This window comes from Strigops habroptila, chromosome 6 (genome assembly GCF_004027225.2).
Source record: "Strigops habroptila isolate Jane chromosome 6, bStrHab1.2.pri, whole genome shotgun sequence".
NCBI classification, from domain to species: Eukaryota; Metazoa; Chordata; class Aves; order Psittaciformes; family Psittacidae; genus Strigops; species Strigops habroptila.
In genome coordinates, this window is record NC_044282.2 from 27,884,132 (window position 1) to 27,900,290 (window position 16,159).

Here is a 16,159-nt window from a genome sequence, read left to right on the forward strand (position 1 = left end):
AGTTGTCTGGGCATGTTCCTGGGCAGCTGGCTCTGAATGGCCCTGCTTGAGCAGGGGGGTTGGACTAGATAATCTCCAGAGATCCCTTCCAACCTCAACCATTCAGTGATTCTGTGGGGCCCAAGAGAGAGCAAAGTAAATAGGTTACTCAAACTCTTTTGTCCCCTCTTTCTGTAGGCTTTAATAGATCTGTGCAGGTTCATCAGTGGGAGAAGATGAAAGCACAATTTCAACATCACTAATATCACATCTGGACTTTACCTTGTGTGGGATTGCTTCTTCACACTTGCTTTTTAGGCATCTACAGTATACCTTGTTGGGGTCCTGCTGTGCATGCAGTTCTTCACATTTCTGTTTCAAAGATTGTCTTTGATCGTGATCTCCATTCCAAAACCTTGTCTGGTACAGAGAAACTGGAGGTCTTTGTCAAACAATTAACAGGAAATGGCTTAAACTTTTGGCATGCTAGCTTTGAATTTTGCCTAGTTTATAAGCAAACCAATTGGATAAATCTGTAAATTAAGAACTAGATTAAACTTGTTTCTTGACTTGATGACACCTTTTGCTGTCCTTTTTGAAATGTCAGTAAAAACTATCCTATACATGCTATGAAAATGTTTGAATATTCAGAGAAGCTTTTCAAATACCCTTCATGGGGAAGTGGATTTTAGTATCATAATAGATTTTTCCATATTTTACTTCTGAGTTCTTTGTAACAAATGCTCATAACACTTGGGATATAATTTTGATGAATATCTTTCTCCTTTTGTATGCAACTTTGAGGTGGCATATTCTGGTGTTTAAAAAAAGCAGTGTCTAATATGGAATTGCTTTTATATAATATGAAGATTTCCCTTTCTCTGAATAAAAAACAAAACTAAACAGGTGTTTTGCTGGAAGTCATCTAATAACTCCATGAAGCAGTGTCGTTGGGTGTATGGCCGACAAGTCTTCATGTCTGATGTTGCTTTAAATGGGAACGAAATAATGTTTGTCACACAGGATGGCGAAGCCTTTACAGGGAAGTGGCTAGAAGAAGGGAAAAAAATCTCAGAAAAAAAAGGTTAGTTATGATTTCTTAGTAGTTTTTGAGCACTTCAAATCAATATAAAAGTTTAATCAAATCTTTACAGTCTTTAACAGTATTATGTGGTAGTGGTCTTTCCTCTGTGGCTCATGGTTGATATCATTGACCACTACTGTTCTCTTTTCTGAGTAATTAAGATTTGCTTACTCTGCAGCTTTCAGTTAACTTTCAGGTGGCGATTTCCAGGAAGAAGAGTGCGTCTGAAGAGTAATAGTAACACAAGGGTCCAGTCTAATGATCATATTACATGACCAGTCCTAAAAAACTGCCACTGAACAAACAAAGGAGCATGTACTTTTCACTACAAAGTCTATGAAACCTTATCATGTTTCCCAGACCCTTACCTGGGCGTAATACAGGGTCCAGATCAATTTCTGCCTTACTAGCTTGGCTCATATTGCCGAGAGTAGATCCTGATGGATTGTTTTTCTGCAAGGAAGAACTGTCTACTGTAGGACAAGATTTGAATTAAAAATCTGTTCATGTAGCATCTTAAAACTCTATGGATAGAAATGGGTTTACTTCCAACCTAGGATGTATTTGAACTTTATAGCTTTATCTTGCAGTTCCACTTCCTTTTATATCAAGGTTCCATCTATAGTTGTATCAGTCAATGTTTGCATTCTTTCACAGCAAAAATATTTCCTCTGTTGCTCAATCCAGAGTTACTACTTTTACTCTTTTGATACTTTCTTTTACTCAACACATAACATAGTAGTTCCTTTGTTACAGAGGCACTAAATACATCTCCTTTTCGCTCTGTTTGTCTGGTGCTGGTATGTGTCTGTAGGCACTCTCTTTATGCTTATTGCTCTTCTTTCTGTAGTTTTAGTATTTTCAAGGAAACTTCAGAATCTTGACCTGCTGACTAGTTGAGTGTCAGTTGATGTTCATCACTGATTTGTAATGAATGAGAGCTGCTGTCTTTTGAAAAGCTTTAATGAGTGTGACAAATGGTATGCATGTATTTAGTTTTCCATTTATTGAAAAACAAACCGGTATTCAGAGAATATCGCGTTTTTTTCAATAGTATTTTGTTAGTTTGGGTATAATTTAAACAGATACAATATGCAGTCTGAAGGCAATTGTATTATATCTGCTGTAACTGATCAATTGTATTATATCTGCTGTAATTGATATGACAAGAAAAGAAAACAGTCTTGCAATGCTGCACACTGATTCACCGCTTGTTTCATTTCACATGAGGTTATGTTGAATGTTAGATGAAGTGTTTCCCCTTATATGAGTAAGTGGCAAAACAGTTCCACAAGCAGTTTGGGATATAAACTCTACTATTAGTAATGTAATGTTTTTTTGGGTTCTTTTGTGGAGTTTTTTTGTTTGGTGGTTTTTTTTTGGTGGTTTTTTTTTTTTTTCTCCTCCTTAAAATGCCTTCCTGCATTTCAGTTTAGCAAGCTGCAATCTTCAGCACAATTTTAGCTTTATTCAGTGACTCCATCAATTGACTTGTTATATTGATTGCATTTTAGCTAGCTGGACCTTTCTGTGAGTTTTTTTAAAAAAAAGTTTTTTTTTTTTTCCTTTTTTTAGCAGAACTTGTATCGAGCCTTCAGAATTCTTCATGTGATGTGGCCTGTGAACATGATACAAACAGTGTGTATGAAAGAATTCGACTTCAGAAGCTTACTTTTGTCCACCGAGCTGTTAGTATTGCCACTGATCCTAATGGTTGCAATTTTGCTGTTTTACAGTCAGATCCTAAAACAAGGTATACTTAAAATAACAACTATAATTTTTCTCTTTTTTTTTTGTGTGGGATTGCAATTAAATCATTCTCCTTTTCAAAGCCTTTTTTTTTTTTTTAGTCATACAGAGCCACAGTAAATGTGGTTATCCATACTGCTAGAGAATAAGAGTTGTTTCTGAAAATGTGTCGAAGTTACCTAAAGATCTCAGTTTATATAGTTGCATAATTAGTATAGATGGTGTTGGTGTTTTTCTAGCAAGCGTTTGCAATGTATTTCTTAACTCTGAGCTCAAAATACTGTAGAAATTAACCCCTTCAGTAATCATCAATAATTAACTTTTAAATAGAAGTGAAAAGTGGATCTTTGGACAAAATGTTTAAAGTAAAATGATTAAGTAGAATACTGAGTCATGTTCCTTGCGCTCTTATATTTAATAGATATATTTCCAATATATCTAATAAATAAGTAAATACTGGTGTGTTTTTTGTCTTACTGCTTTGGATTGCAATACAAAATACTGCAAACATTTCTGTGTTTTGTTATTGGAAAAATGAGATGAAGGTATGATGGTTCTGATGGTATGAAGGTATGATAGTTCTGATGGTACGTATTTCCTGGATAAGTTACAAAGACAAAATACTATATTCAATACTTGGAAGCTAGACAGATCTTACATATGTAGTTTAATTGCTTGAATACCATATTAGTTCTTTTTGTAATGAACAGGACAAGAAATGTTCAGTAGTCCAGCAATGTAAGAAAAAACCCAAACCAAAGGAGATGACTTCACCCTTTTTATTAAACATACTAAGTAAAATTTTATGGAGCTTGTGAAGAGTGGGTTTTTTGATGGTTTTCATTTTGTTCCAGTCTCTATGAAATTCCAAGTGTGTCATTATCAAATTTTGGAGAGGATTTTGGCAAACTGTTAGATGAAACAGATGAAATGGACAGCATCCATGATGTGACTTTTCAGATTGGCACAAGAACTTACCCCGTACACAAATACATCTTGGCTGTACGCTCCGACTTCTTCAGGAAGCTGTTTGTTTCCAGTGACAACCAGCTAGACACTCCAGACGTCTACCGTAAAGATGAAGATGCTGTTGGATGTGATCTTTATGTAATAGAGAAAGTTCATCCAGACCTGTTTGCATACCTTCTGCAGTTCATATACACTGATACTTGTGATCTTCTGACTCATGGTTATAAACCAAAAATCCTGCATAAAGGAAAATCGGAAGAATACCAAGATACTTTAATTTCTAACCTGAGCAAAATGAGTTTTAATGAAAATGTTAATGGAAAGTCTGCGTTTGAGATTTATAGAAATAATCAAGTGCAAGTTATAAATGAGAAACAGAAGACCAAATCCAAAAAATGCAAAGCTGTTGGTGAAGAAGCTAACCTCATAAAAATGTTGCAAAGTTCTGCGAAGAAGTTTGGACTCAGCAATTTAAGTGGAAGGTAGGTGAAAGCAAATGTATCTGGCAAGCTCTTCACAGAGTGTCTTTATGTAAGCTGATCTAACTTTGGTGGTTTTTAAAGTAGAAGGCTGGTTGGGTTGGGTTTTTTGTTGGCTTTTTTTTTTTTTTTTCTTTGTAAGTATAAAAGTTTACAGCACGCACTGTGGTGTCTCTTTAAAGCAGCATGTTTGTTCTGATGGTCTTTGGTAAGAATAATGTCAGAAGCAGACTTTTGTAGCATGATTACGTACTGGAAGCATCATTTTTCAATAGGCTTCTATGCGATAAGAGATGTGCCGTTGGCCTTTATTGTGTCCTAGAATGTCTTGGACATTTGTATTTAAAACATCTGCCTTGTGTATCTGTCCTGGTTTTGTCTCAGATAGAGTTAACTTTCTTCCTAGTAACTGGTATAGTGCTGTGTTTAGGATGACAATAATGTTGATTTAGTTGTTGCTGAGCAGGGTTTATGCTGTGTCATTACCATCCCACTCAAAAGCCTCCTTGATGAATTGGGGTGTTCAAGAAGCCTGTGCTGAAACATGCATCTCTTCTAGATCACTGTCTTTGCTCAGATAACTGATTGCTAGCAGTATATATTAACTCCTAGATTTTTGACTCTGTGGTGTTGAACTTTGGCCTTAACTATAGCACTATAGCTTTCATTTAAGATAATAAATAAGGTAGCTGTTACATTTTACATCTGCAGTGGAGACTTTTAAGTAGCAACTGGCCCTTTCTAGTTTTCTGTGGTGAATGATTCTGATCCTTTTTTATATTCATATCATGAGCCCACCAAAGCACTGTTCCCTTGTGAAACTGTTCTTCTTAATGGTTTGAACTGGTTTTTAATTGTTTTACATATTACTAATGTTAATGATTTGCAGGTTGGATGGAGTCAGGTTAGAAAATGGGAAAATTAATGTTGTCAACAAGAAGAATGGGAACAAACTGAAGTTAAATCAGAAGAAATGGTAAACTTTTTACATCAAACTATCTTTCTCTTAAGTCATCTCTTTATCTGTTAAGTATAGGCTATATCAGATCATTAGCTGTATTTGAATTTCTAGTATACACCTGTCTTTTCCACAGTAACTCATGTTTGGAAATTCTCTGTAGATGCTTATAGACTGATCTATGAACTAGTAATCTGGGATAAATTATGTATGGTATTTTTTGCTTCTTTTTGCTGAACATTAATGTGTTTGGTGGATTAACTGTGTCATAGAATACTAATACTAGGAGAAATGTTGTTGGTAATCCAGTCAAAAGCAGTTTGACTTTTGCAAATATGCTTGCTGTGACAATAAGATTACATGGATTGGAAATAAGCAAATGTATAATATTTTTATCTAGTGAAGAAGATCTCTAGAATATGTTTAAATAGAAAAATTCTTTGTGCTTTTATCAATTAGTTTTGGGTTTTAATTCCATTGGTGTGATTGGGTAATTTATACCCAAAGGCTTGAATAGTCTGCTTATGTAGTAAAAGCTACATTGCACAGAAGTAGCTTTGTCACAGAATTTAGATTACTTCACTATTAAAATGCATTGTCAAAGCTTATGGTAGCTACTAATGTAAAAGAACTAACTAACATAACATAGACCATTTAAGATTGACTAAAATTGTTTGATCATAGCAGTTTTAAAACAGTAATTGACTGTGTTCTGAAGGAAATAGTTCAGATGGAATGGTGAGACCTTAACTTTGGACAAAAAATTTCTCTTTTTAAACTATCGTGCCTATACTTTTAGGTTCATTTTATATGATATTGTGGAACTTCAGGTGTGTTTTATTCTAAAGAATAAATCCTAACTTGTTAAAGTAAGCATTTATTTGTAGAGTTTACAACTTGTAGCTCTTCTGAATAGTCACAGTTCTGATTCTGTTAAATATCTTCTAGTTCGTACCTCTGCGACGTGACACTGAAATCTTTAGATGGAAAGGAATTCCCGTGTCATAAGTGTGTTCTTTGTGCAAGACTTGGTATGTGTGTGTATTTTTATATATATATATATATATAAAAAAATATGAGTCATACTGTCTTTTTTTAACTGAAATTTTATTGCATCTTGAACTGAAATGCCTTTCTTTTCAGATTATTTTCACAGCATGTTAAGCAGTTCATGGATTGAGGTAAGCTTGCCAGTAAACAGTTGTGGTCGTATGTTTTGTTGAATCAAATAAGTGACAGCTTTTTTTTTTTTCTAGTTTAATGCATCCTAAATATTGGGGAAATGGAAAGGCTGGATTCATGGATCCTGTTTGCAAGAAAAAAACCTAAACAAACCCCCCTCATTTTTGGTTACTCTATATTTGTACTACTGAGATTGTGTATTAAATGAGAGTAATAAATAGTATAGATCAAAGGAAATTAAAGTATTACTTTTGTTTTAGAGGTTTATTTTGAGCTAGTTTGTGGGTTTATAAAAGCTGTTGTACTTATGGGATACTGCATTGGATGAATTTTCATTTTCTTTCTGTAAAAGCTCTTACAACTTAAATAGTATGCACTATGGAGTAGCTTTTCATATGTACTGAGTGAAAGATATAGCAGAATCAAGACTTATTGTGTTGAATCTTTAGTCGACTTTTACTGTCAGTGACATAAAGGATATCAAGGACTGTTCCACTTAGTCACCAGCTGCTGTTTCAAAGGTGTAGATCTTTTATTTCTGTTGGTTGCTATTTGCTAGCTGTGTGTCAATGCCCTGATTGTTCCTGGACATCCTAATTTCACTAAATGCCTCTGTTTAAGTATCTGAATACAATTAATAATGCTTATGTAAAGAGAGGAAAGGTGAAAATGAAGAAGTGTTTTTTGGAGGCTGAAAGCTGAAACAGTGGGCAAGAGTTTTCTCAACTTTCATAGGATTTTGGCTATATGTAAATCTAAAAACCTGGCAAAGTACTGGCAGTCCTGTTCTGCTGCATAACAGAACTTCAGCTGTCGTCTAAGTTATTGTGCTGCCTTTTCCTCAGTCATCCCTGAGGAAATATATCTGAAACACTGTGAGACGATTGATATATTACTGTATTTTTTTAAGTGTTGAATGTCCATATGAATCATAGATTTGTATATCAGTTACATTTAGTTTGTAAGTCATCTATTATTTTGTAAGTAAATCTAAATCATACTGAATTCACAAGTAAATATTCTGTAAATCAAGTCTTCCAGGTGTTGTATAAAAAAATCTAAATGTCTGTAAGAGTTTTTTAAACTTTAGATGGGAAATACATCAGTACCAGTAGCATGTTCTAAAGCAAAAGAAATTTTGTGGTATAAAGTTTTGCTTCAGTGCCACCTGAAACAAAACAAAGTGGTTAAGCAGTGATGTTGCATAAACTTGAATGGTGAGAATTACATGGTTTAATGGTTAATGTTTGCTCATACAAAAGCTTTGCCTTAATGGTTAAACCCTCCAAATGGAGAGTTTGCAGAGGACCTTGTTTTCTGAGGCATTAACAGTAATGGCTACTTTGATTTTATTATTGCATGAGAACTTGTGGTTTGAGTAGATCTTTTACCTTGAAAGGAAAGTAGTTCAGTACGTGCGTAGGGGATTCCTGCAGATCTGCTTTTAGACAATTGTGGGTAAAGTAATATAATCAAGGAGGATTGTTAGAGAAGAAGCTCGAACTGATGAAACACTGAAGTGTTTCATGGGTACTTACTCAGGTTTGAGCAAATTTTAATTGCTTTGCTACAATCAATTCTTAATTAAAGAACTTGAGCTGACTTTGTGCTAATGCTTAAATAATTGTTTAGCTTTGAAAATGGCACTCAGTCTGAGTCATTTGCTAAATATAAATGCTTTCTTAATTTTGTATTTTATTCCACTCAGCTTCTTGTACTCAATTTTTTTTTTTTTTTTTTTTTTAATCCTTTTGCCTTTTAGGCTTCCTGTTGTTCAGCTCTGGAAATGCCAATCCATTCTGACGTACTACAGATAATTGTAGATTACCTGTATACAGATGAAGCTCTTGCGATAAAAGGTGCCATTAATACATTTTCAGCTCAACTGTAGCTCCTACGATTTTTATGTTTTAAAAATAGAAACTCAGTATGTTTGCAGTTTTATGTAGAAAATCCATATTTTTTTTTTGTGATTCTTGCTTTAAATTTTGAGGTGATGCCTGTACCCCAGGCCTTTTTGTACCTCTTCTTTAGTTTGTCAAACTGCAGTTTTCCTTTTCCCTCCTCTTACTTCAGAATTGACTGTGTGCTCTTCTAAGCTATTCCTTGTGCTGTGAAAATCCCATGAAAATTTGAAAACTCATTACATTTGTCCTTCGGTAAAATGTATGTGTTATAGTTGCTTTTGACTTGGCCATAGCATTTATGTGATGCTTTGTTTTCTAGATTCTCAAAATGTGGAATTCATATGTAATGTTCTTGTGGTGGCAGACCAGCTTCTTATATCCAGACTCAAAGAAATCTGTGAAGTAGCCATTGCAGAAAAACGTGAGTTCTTCAGTGCAGCATTATTTGTTTATTATTCCCTTGCTCTAATTACCTTTTGCTATTCATTGCATAGCTATTAACAGTTGCTTCTTTAGTCTGGGTGATTTTTTTAGGTTAACAGATTTTTCCTTATGCACTGTTGTCGTCATCTCATGCTCTTAAATAAAAGAAAAAAAAATAAAGACAAAAAGCAGACCCCCAAACCACTACAACAAATAAACCAAATTTTTTATAAAACCTTTTCTTCATTGAATTCAAACTTCTTGTCTTTAAAACATGATAAAATAAGTTCTGTGTTTCTATTTCTGTTCTTGTATTTAATTCTACTAATTCTCCTATTTGTTTGACACAGAGCTGTTTCTGTATGGCTATGAAGATCTGCCTCTTTTAGAAAACACTAAGTGTTGCTGCCTAGCTTGATACAAGAAGTTGGCATACAATTTTTGCCTGGCATTTCCTAGTTACATCCTTTTTTTTTTTTTTTTAATTTTTTTTATTTTTTTTTTCCTCTCCCACCCTGCCCCCTACCCCTTTACCTCCCTTTTTTTTCTTTCTCCCTGCTAAAGGAACATTTGGAGCTTAAAGAACTGTTCATGCTGTACATGAAACTTGTTGTTTTTAACTTTCTTTTTCCCCTTTGTTTTGGACTGCTGAGTTTCAATATATTGAAACTAATACATTTGTAGGTAGTGGCTTTCTATTTCTGTGAAACAGCCATTGAATTCAAGCTGCTACAAAGTTACATGGAGCTTGCTGTAGTTTATAGCTGTTAGAGCATTAGCATTTTTTCTGGGAATGGAGAAATATATGTTTCAATAACTAGATCACACTGTGCAATAAGGCTTAAAAAATGCTTCATGATATTGCAGCACATTATCCAATTCAGTCTGTTGTGTTTCCTCTTTGCAGTTACTTTAAAGAATGCTGCTGAGCTGTTGGAGTTCTCAGCAATGTACAACGCTGAACAGTTAAAACTGTCCTGCTTGCAGTTCATAGTACTTAATATGGCAGCTTTGCTTGAAGCGAGGTAAGGAGGAATGCAAATGTGTTCACGTTCTAGCTGCTGAATTCAAACATGCCAAAAAGGCGAAAGGGTTGGAAGAATTCATAGGAGCAGTTAAATATTAAAATACAACTGAATGCTGCTAGTTTAAAGGGAGACTCATTTTTGCCAGACAAGGAGAGAGAAACTAGTTAAATTTTTGTACATACTGTACCAGTTCTATCGTACAAACCCCTGTGTTAAAATCTGGCATGAAGAGCCTGAATTAAGGGGATAAACCTTTCTTGAATTCAGTGGGCTTTGACATTAGGTGTTAATCTTGTTCAGGTTTTTTTTTAAAATGTTTTTGAAGATGCATAAAATGGCATATTACTATGCAAATTGAATCTATTTTAAGTAGGTTTATTATAGCTGGTGTATTTTCCAAAGAAGATGGGCCTGCCTTCGGGTTTCTTTGCTTTAGCAGTCTATGGTGAAGGCTTGAACAAATTATTTACCCTTGCTTTGCAAAATGATTCAGCTAGGATTTTAATCACTTGAAGGCGTGCTCTGGCCTTCTTTCTCTTGATGCTTTTGGACAGGGCTTCAAGTTGCTTCCAGATTACATACCATCTTTTCAGAGCAAGCTTCATCAGCACTGGTTTAACTTATTTTTTAGAAAAGACTTAAAAAAATCCCACCCTAAAATAAAGAAAAATATAAATAACAAACCAAAAAAACCAAGCAAAGAAAAAAAACCAAAACCCCTCTCTGTTATTGGTCCACTCTGTCCTCTCCTAGCCTTTTTGTCATGCTTCCTTTTAACTATAGAAGCTCTTAGAGATCTGAACCAGTTCAGAATGCCAGCACTTCATTGCTATGTCACACAACTGCTCTGCTTGTGTCAGGTAGAGAAATTAATTCCTATTAGCAATTTTCCTCTTCACAACTTTATAAACATTTTAACCTTTGATTTTTTGAGAGAAGAGTAAAAGTCTAGTAATGTCTTATTATTCAGATTTCTTTCATCCTAAGCCTGGAAAAGACATGCAGACATTCATACTACATTTAGGACTATATTCCTTCCAGTATCTGAAGGGGGCCTACCACTGTAGTGATAGGACAAGGGGTAATGGGTTCAAACGTAAACGGGGGAAGTTCAGGTTAGATATAAGGAAGAAGTTCTTTACTGTGGGGGTGACGAGGCACTGGAGCAGGTTGCCCAAAGAAGTGGTAAATGCTCCATCCCTGGCAGTGTTCAAGGCCAGGTTGGACAGAGTCTTGGGTGACATGGTTTTAGTGTGTTGTATCCCTGCCCATGGCAGGGCAGTTGGAACTAGATGGTCTTAAGGTCCTTTCCAACCCAAACCATTCTATGATTCTGTGACTTTAGCGGAAAATCTGAAAATGTCATTACTGCATTACTGTGTAGCAAGACTTTTAATCTGAGACACCTGAGACATATAGAGCTTAGTTGTGACAGTTTCGTGCAAGGAGAGCTGTTCATGTGGGCAAGACAGTTCTGTTGAGTAAAGTTTGTTGCTGTGGTGTTATTGTTTGGCATAAATATCAAGGGATCTTGTGGCTGAGTTTTATAGAAGAATTTGCATAGATTTTGAGTATTAGATATATGTCAGGAAGACTTGAAAGTATGCAGAAATGGGTAATGACCAGTTTGTGGTAACTTGACTATACAGGTCTATATTGGCTGTGGCTATAAATAAAGGTAGGCTATCTGGAAAGGTTGCGTGTTTAATCCTCCCTTACAACAAAAGCATTGACTAGTTTATATTTGTGTTCATTTTCTTCCTTCTGACTCTGTGACCACCATGAATAGGTAACAATGCCTGTAGGTGAGATTCATCTAAAATGCTAATTTGATTTTTTTTTTTTTTTTTTTTTTTAAAAGCTGGTGGGATTATATGTATCTTTTTTTTATTATTATTCTTTTTTTTGTTTTTAGGACTCTGGATGTTTTAAGTGATGAAGTTGTAAAGGATCTTTCAGATTATTACAGGAAAACTGTAAGTTGTACAACCTGAACGTAAGATGGTTAGGTTTAAAATGAGAACAGAGGAGTAATAAATACAAATGTTTGGGGTCTGTAGATGGCAGGCTGAATGTGGAACATCTGACTCAAAAGCTATGGTTAGCTGCTGCTATTATCACTCACGGAGCTCATATTTCATTATTCACTTGCCACTGCTGCAACAGTATTGTCCTTCAAATTAATTAATTATGCACATTAAATGTATTAATGTTCTATAATTAACAGTTGTTGCATGAAACAACATAAACAAAACCTGTGGAAAAGCATCTGTTACATAGGAGAGGAAAGCAAATTGGCCTTCTCCAATGTAAAGTTCAAGGTGATCATATAGAACTTAATAGCAGTAAGAAAAATAATACAGAAGTTGAACTTTCATGAAGGGAAACCAAGGTACGTTATAATCCAGTGTTCTTTAACTGTGCGGTAGTAAAAGATGAATGTTTGCAAAACCTTGAATCATTTTTTTTCTTTTTGTCAGGGGTTACAGGCAGCTGAAACATATGCAGTCTGAGTCTGTCACTTAAAATAGTTCTATTTTGCTTAAAGATGTTACTTTAATTTTTAAGCTTATTAAATATTTAATTACTTGATCTGTAAAAGTGTTTAAATGACAGTTGGTCCTGTTATAAGAGATCTTATATTTGCTAACATACAACTTAAGAGAAACTTAATGTGACGGCTTTTACAACTGCAGATTCCAGCTATGGTCAGGAGAGTTATTACTCCATATCCAGGTGGACCTGACATAAGTTCTTTTGAACCTGAAGATGGAGAGAACTTTGTCTTTTTAAGGGAAGAAATGAATACAGAACAAAATTCTCAGTAAGTACCTATTTTTCGTCACCATTTTTAACTAGGACAGCTGTGGGTGTTATTTATCCCCCTTTGGGTGATTTCTGACTCCCTTTTTGTTCAGAATTGAAATATTAAAAAAACTAAGCGCCAAGCATTGTAAGGTTACAGTATTGATGTAGGAATGAATAAAAGAGTGTATATAGTTATTTCACAAAAAGCTTCTCAAATAAGCTTTTCGAAATAGTTACTTTTGCTGTGAATCATGTAACTAAATTTCTAGAAGTTTTTTGTTAAAATGAAAAATGCCTTTTATTTGATTCCACTCTTTCTAATATCATATATAGGAACATGTGACATTTTTGTAACATGACCATATACCTGCTTTATAGTAGTAGTAGTGTTATCTTGGTGGCAATATTTGTGTTGGGGGAAAAATGAGACCAACTGTGGAGTTTTATTTTACTTCACTAATTTAGGAGAAATCAAGAGAGAAAAAAGTGACAAAGATGTAGTTTGCTTTATGTCAGTTGCTGCAATGTGTAGCCGGTTTAATCTGACCTAGGTGGCAGTGCCAGCCTGTGCAGCTGCTGTATTTTCTACTGTCTCAGCAGAAGTGTAGTGTAGTGTACCAGACCAGAGACTAGATCTGGATTGGGAAGAATTTTTTCTTGTCTTTTTGAAATATTCCCCACTCCCCAGACATTTACTGAATAGTTGTCCCAGTGCATAAGCAGAGCAGAAACAGCTAGCAGTGACTGGTGGGACCAGGTGTTACTGCCTGAAGTATAACCACTGCTGCTTACTGAAAAACTCGACATTGACAACTGATAGTTCTGAGGCTTAATTTCTTTGGCTTTAATCCATCTTGGGGTTTTTTCTTTTTCTTCTCTTTTTTTTTTTTTCTTCCTTTTTTTAATAGGGAAGCCCTTTTCAAAAAAGCAAAAAATAAGGCAAAAAAGAAGCCACGAAAACGGTCCAATAGCTCTGGAGGATATAATTTATCAGATATTATTCAGAGTCCAGCCTCCACAGGTCAGTGGGAAAGAGGTTCCTTTCAGGTACAAAACCAGAACATAAAGTTTAATATGCAATGCAGAACAATTTCTGTACTTCTGTAAGGAAATCTTGTAATGATTATTTCTTTTCTATGAACACTATATTTGAATTCAATACTGAATTCTTAAGAATAAGTTTTGTTCGAAAGGATGTTTGTCATATTAAGATTGTGCCCAAAGTTCAGATTCTGTAAAACATGTCTTTTATTAAATAAGCTTAATCGACACTTTCCCATGTGGTTTTAATATGTGGAACATTTCTGCTAACATGGGTTGTTTTGGTTTTTTTCTGGAATAAAAAAAAAAAAAGTCATTGTTTATTGAAAAGATGGTAGAAAACTTCATTTTCAACAGAAAAGTGTCAGTGTTACTTCCTAAAACTGTATATGGTGAGACAGAGAAAGAAAATGGAGTAATCTTATTCTGAAAAAAATATTTGATAGTCTTATATTTGCTTATACTTATTACAGTATAGTATAGTGGACCTGGTAAACTGCTGGTTATTTTGTATTCATCATATGGGGTGAATAACTTTCCATTTTTTTAATTTGTATTTTTTTTTTTTAAATCATTGTTTAGTCTGGCTCTCATGATTTAATAGTTCTACTTTCTCTTCTTATTTCTTAGGCTCAGTAAAACTGGATAAAACTAGCTCTGTAGAATCACTTCCTGAACTCTTAACTTCTGACTCTGAAGGTAGTTATGCGGGAGTGGGTAGCCCCAGAGACTTGCAGTCCCCGGATTTCACAAAAGGATTTCATCCAGAGAGGGCTGAGGTTGGATTTCTTTGTTCCTAGCAATTTATTTGTTTGTGTTTATGTAGTCCATCAAAAGCAGAGTTTGGAGTGCTTCTGCAAAGCTGTTGTCCCTAAAACGATGTAAAAACCTTTAAGTAGTTATTGTTTGTCTGATAAAGCAAATAAAACTGAGTATTCCTTATTAAATCTTCTAGGGGTAATTTATTCACATGGTACTATAGTAACTTTTATATACTGTAGTGTTCAGAAAATTTCAAACTAAAAGAGCAATTATGTAAAGGTTTTGTATATTTCATTTAACATGAAAAGCAAATCTGATGTTCAGAAGCAAAAAAAAAAAAAAAAAAAAAAAGGACCAAAAAAACCCAAAACAAAACCAAGTCAAAAAACTCCAGGAAAATCATGCTGTTCTTCATCTACTGTAGTTGGACAGAAGTAACATTGAGGATAACAGTCATAACTGGCAAAGAGAAACAGGTTTGAGAATTGTACCTGTGTTAAATATTAAAGCTTTAGAAGTGAACATCTCTGCATGAATTTTCCACTATCAAAATGCGTTTTTAGACTTAAATGATTCAGGGTGAAGTGTGAAGCAAAAAAAAAAAGAAAAAAAAGTACAAATATAGCAGACTCATCAGGGATTCACTACATTGTTGCTATTTTTGAGGTATCCTTTAAAATCTTTTCACTTACATATGAGAATGTTTGTCCAACATTTTTCTGTCTTTTTTTAGATGAAGGACAAAGCATTCAGTCATGGTATGAAACCCTCTCAACCTAATAAGGATATGAAGTCATACAAGGGATCATCAGCGTTGGCACGGTCTGTTCCACAGTCCATTCCCAGTGCCAAAACCAACTCTGGAAGCTCTTCCAATTGGGTAGCAACTAGTTTCAGGTGGAGTATTAGTTGTAGTGCCTACCTAACTTACAATCAGTGTTCTGCACTTGGTAATGAATGTTAATGATATTCAGGCTAAAAAGCTATCTGCGCTTCAAAAGGAACATACATTACTTGACACATGAATTAAAGATTTTGGTGGTTTTATTAGACTGCTGCGTTTTTTTAATCTTTGAGAAGAGCAACTGCTACATAGGTACTAACTTATTTTAAGTGCTACCAGTCTGGACATCTAATGCCTTTTTATTTTATTTTTTTTTTTAAGGTCCTCTTAGTTAACACTTTGTAAAATACTTGGCGGGTTTTATTTATTTTTATATATATATATTTTATTTTTTTTTTTAAGAATCAGACCAAGCCATTAGAAACACCATTGTACTTTGACATTTTTAAGGCATGCCTTTAGACTTATGAGAATCAATGCCACAGGTTTAACTGATACAGTAATAAAAATTTATTTGTAGCAGTATCTGCATAATAAAATGAGCCGTACTGTGACAGATTAAAGTTCTGTCTTGCCTGGTGTCTTGTCTCTGACGGTTGTCAATAAAGGTTGAATAGAGAAGAGTTTAAGGCTTTAGGGAATCATATATTGATAACTTCCCACAGTTTTATTAGGCTCTGCTGTTTTGTGGCTAATAGGCTTTGTTAATACAGGTGCTACAGCTGTAGAAATCAAAAGTTGCAGCTCTGAAGTATATTGTTTGGGGATCAGGGTCTGTTAGGAATCTATTTTGTCTCACTTTGTGTTTATGCAAGCCTAGTATATGCAGAGAGGGTAATGCATCCCACAGCCAACTCTTTGGTTGCTCCACCTTCATCTGCTATCTTAAGAGTTCTTTTCAGATGTTTTCTAGAGGATTGCATGGAAGGGGAACAAATAATGCCAC

General features: G+C 34.7%; 1 protein-coding gene across 3 annotated transcripts in view; it reads left to right on the plus strand.

The window, feature by feature from the left end:
- IBTK (inhibitor of Bruton tyrosine kinase) overlaps positions 1-16,159 on the plus strand; it is a 60,211-nt gene that overhangs the window by 22,846 nt on the left and 21,206 nt on the right. For 2 of the 3 annotated variants that reach the window (XM_030489599.1, XM_030489603.1), the window contains exons 10-23: positions 886-1,063; positions 2,639-2,816; positions 3,667-4,263; positions 5,150-5,236; positions 6,167-6,249; positions 6,362-6,399; positions 8,163-8,259; positions 8,627-8,728; positions 9,638-9,755; positions 11,674-11,734; positions 12,455-12,582; positions 13,475-13,587; positions 14,238-14,386; positions 15,103-15,266. In XM_030489599.1, the coding sequence (XP_030345459.1) occupies positions 886-1,063; positions 2,639-2,816; positions 3,667-4,263; positions 5,150-5,236; positions 6,167-6,249; positions 6,362-6,399; positions 8,163-8,259; positions 8,627-8,728; positions 9,638-9,755; positions 11,674-11,734; positions 12,455-12,582; positions 13,475-13,587; positions 14,238-14,386; positions 15,103-15,266 (2,093 nt within the window). The remainder of the gene's footprint in view (positions 1-885; positions 1,064-2,638; positions 2,817-3,666; positions 4,264-5,149; positions 5,237-6,166; positions 6,250-6,361; positions 6,400-8,162; positions 8,260-8,626; positions 8,729-9,637; positions 9,756-11,673; positions 11,735-12,454; positions 12,583-13,474; positions 13,588-14,237; positions 14,387-15,102; positions 15,267-16,159) is intronic. The other variant, XM_030489600.1, reaches the window with a different exon arrangement.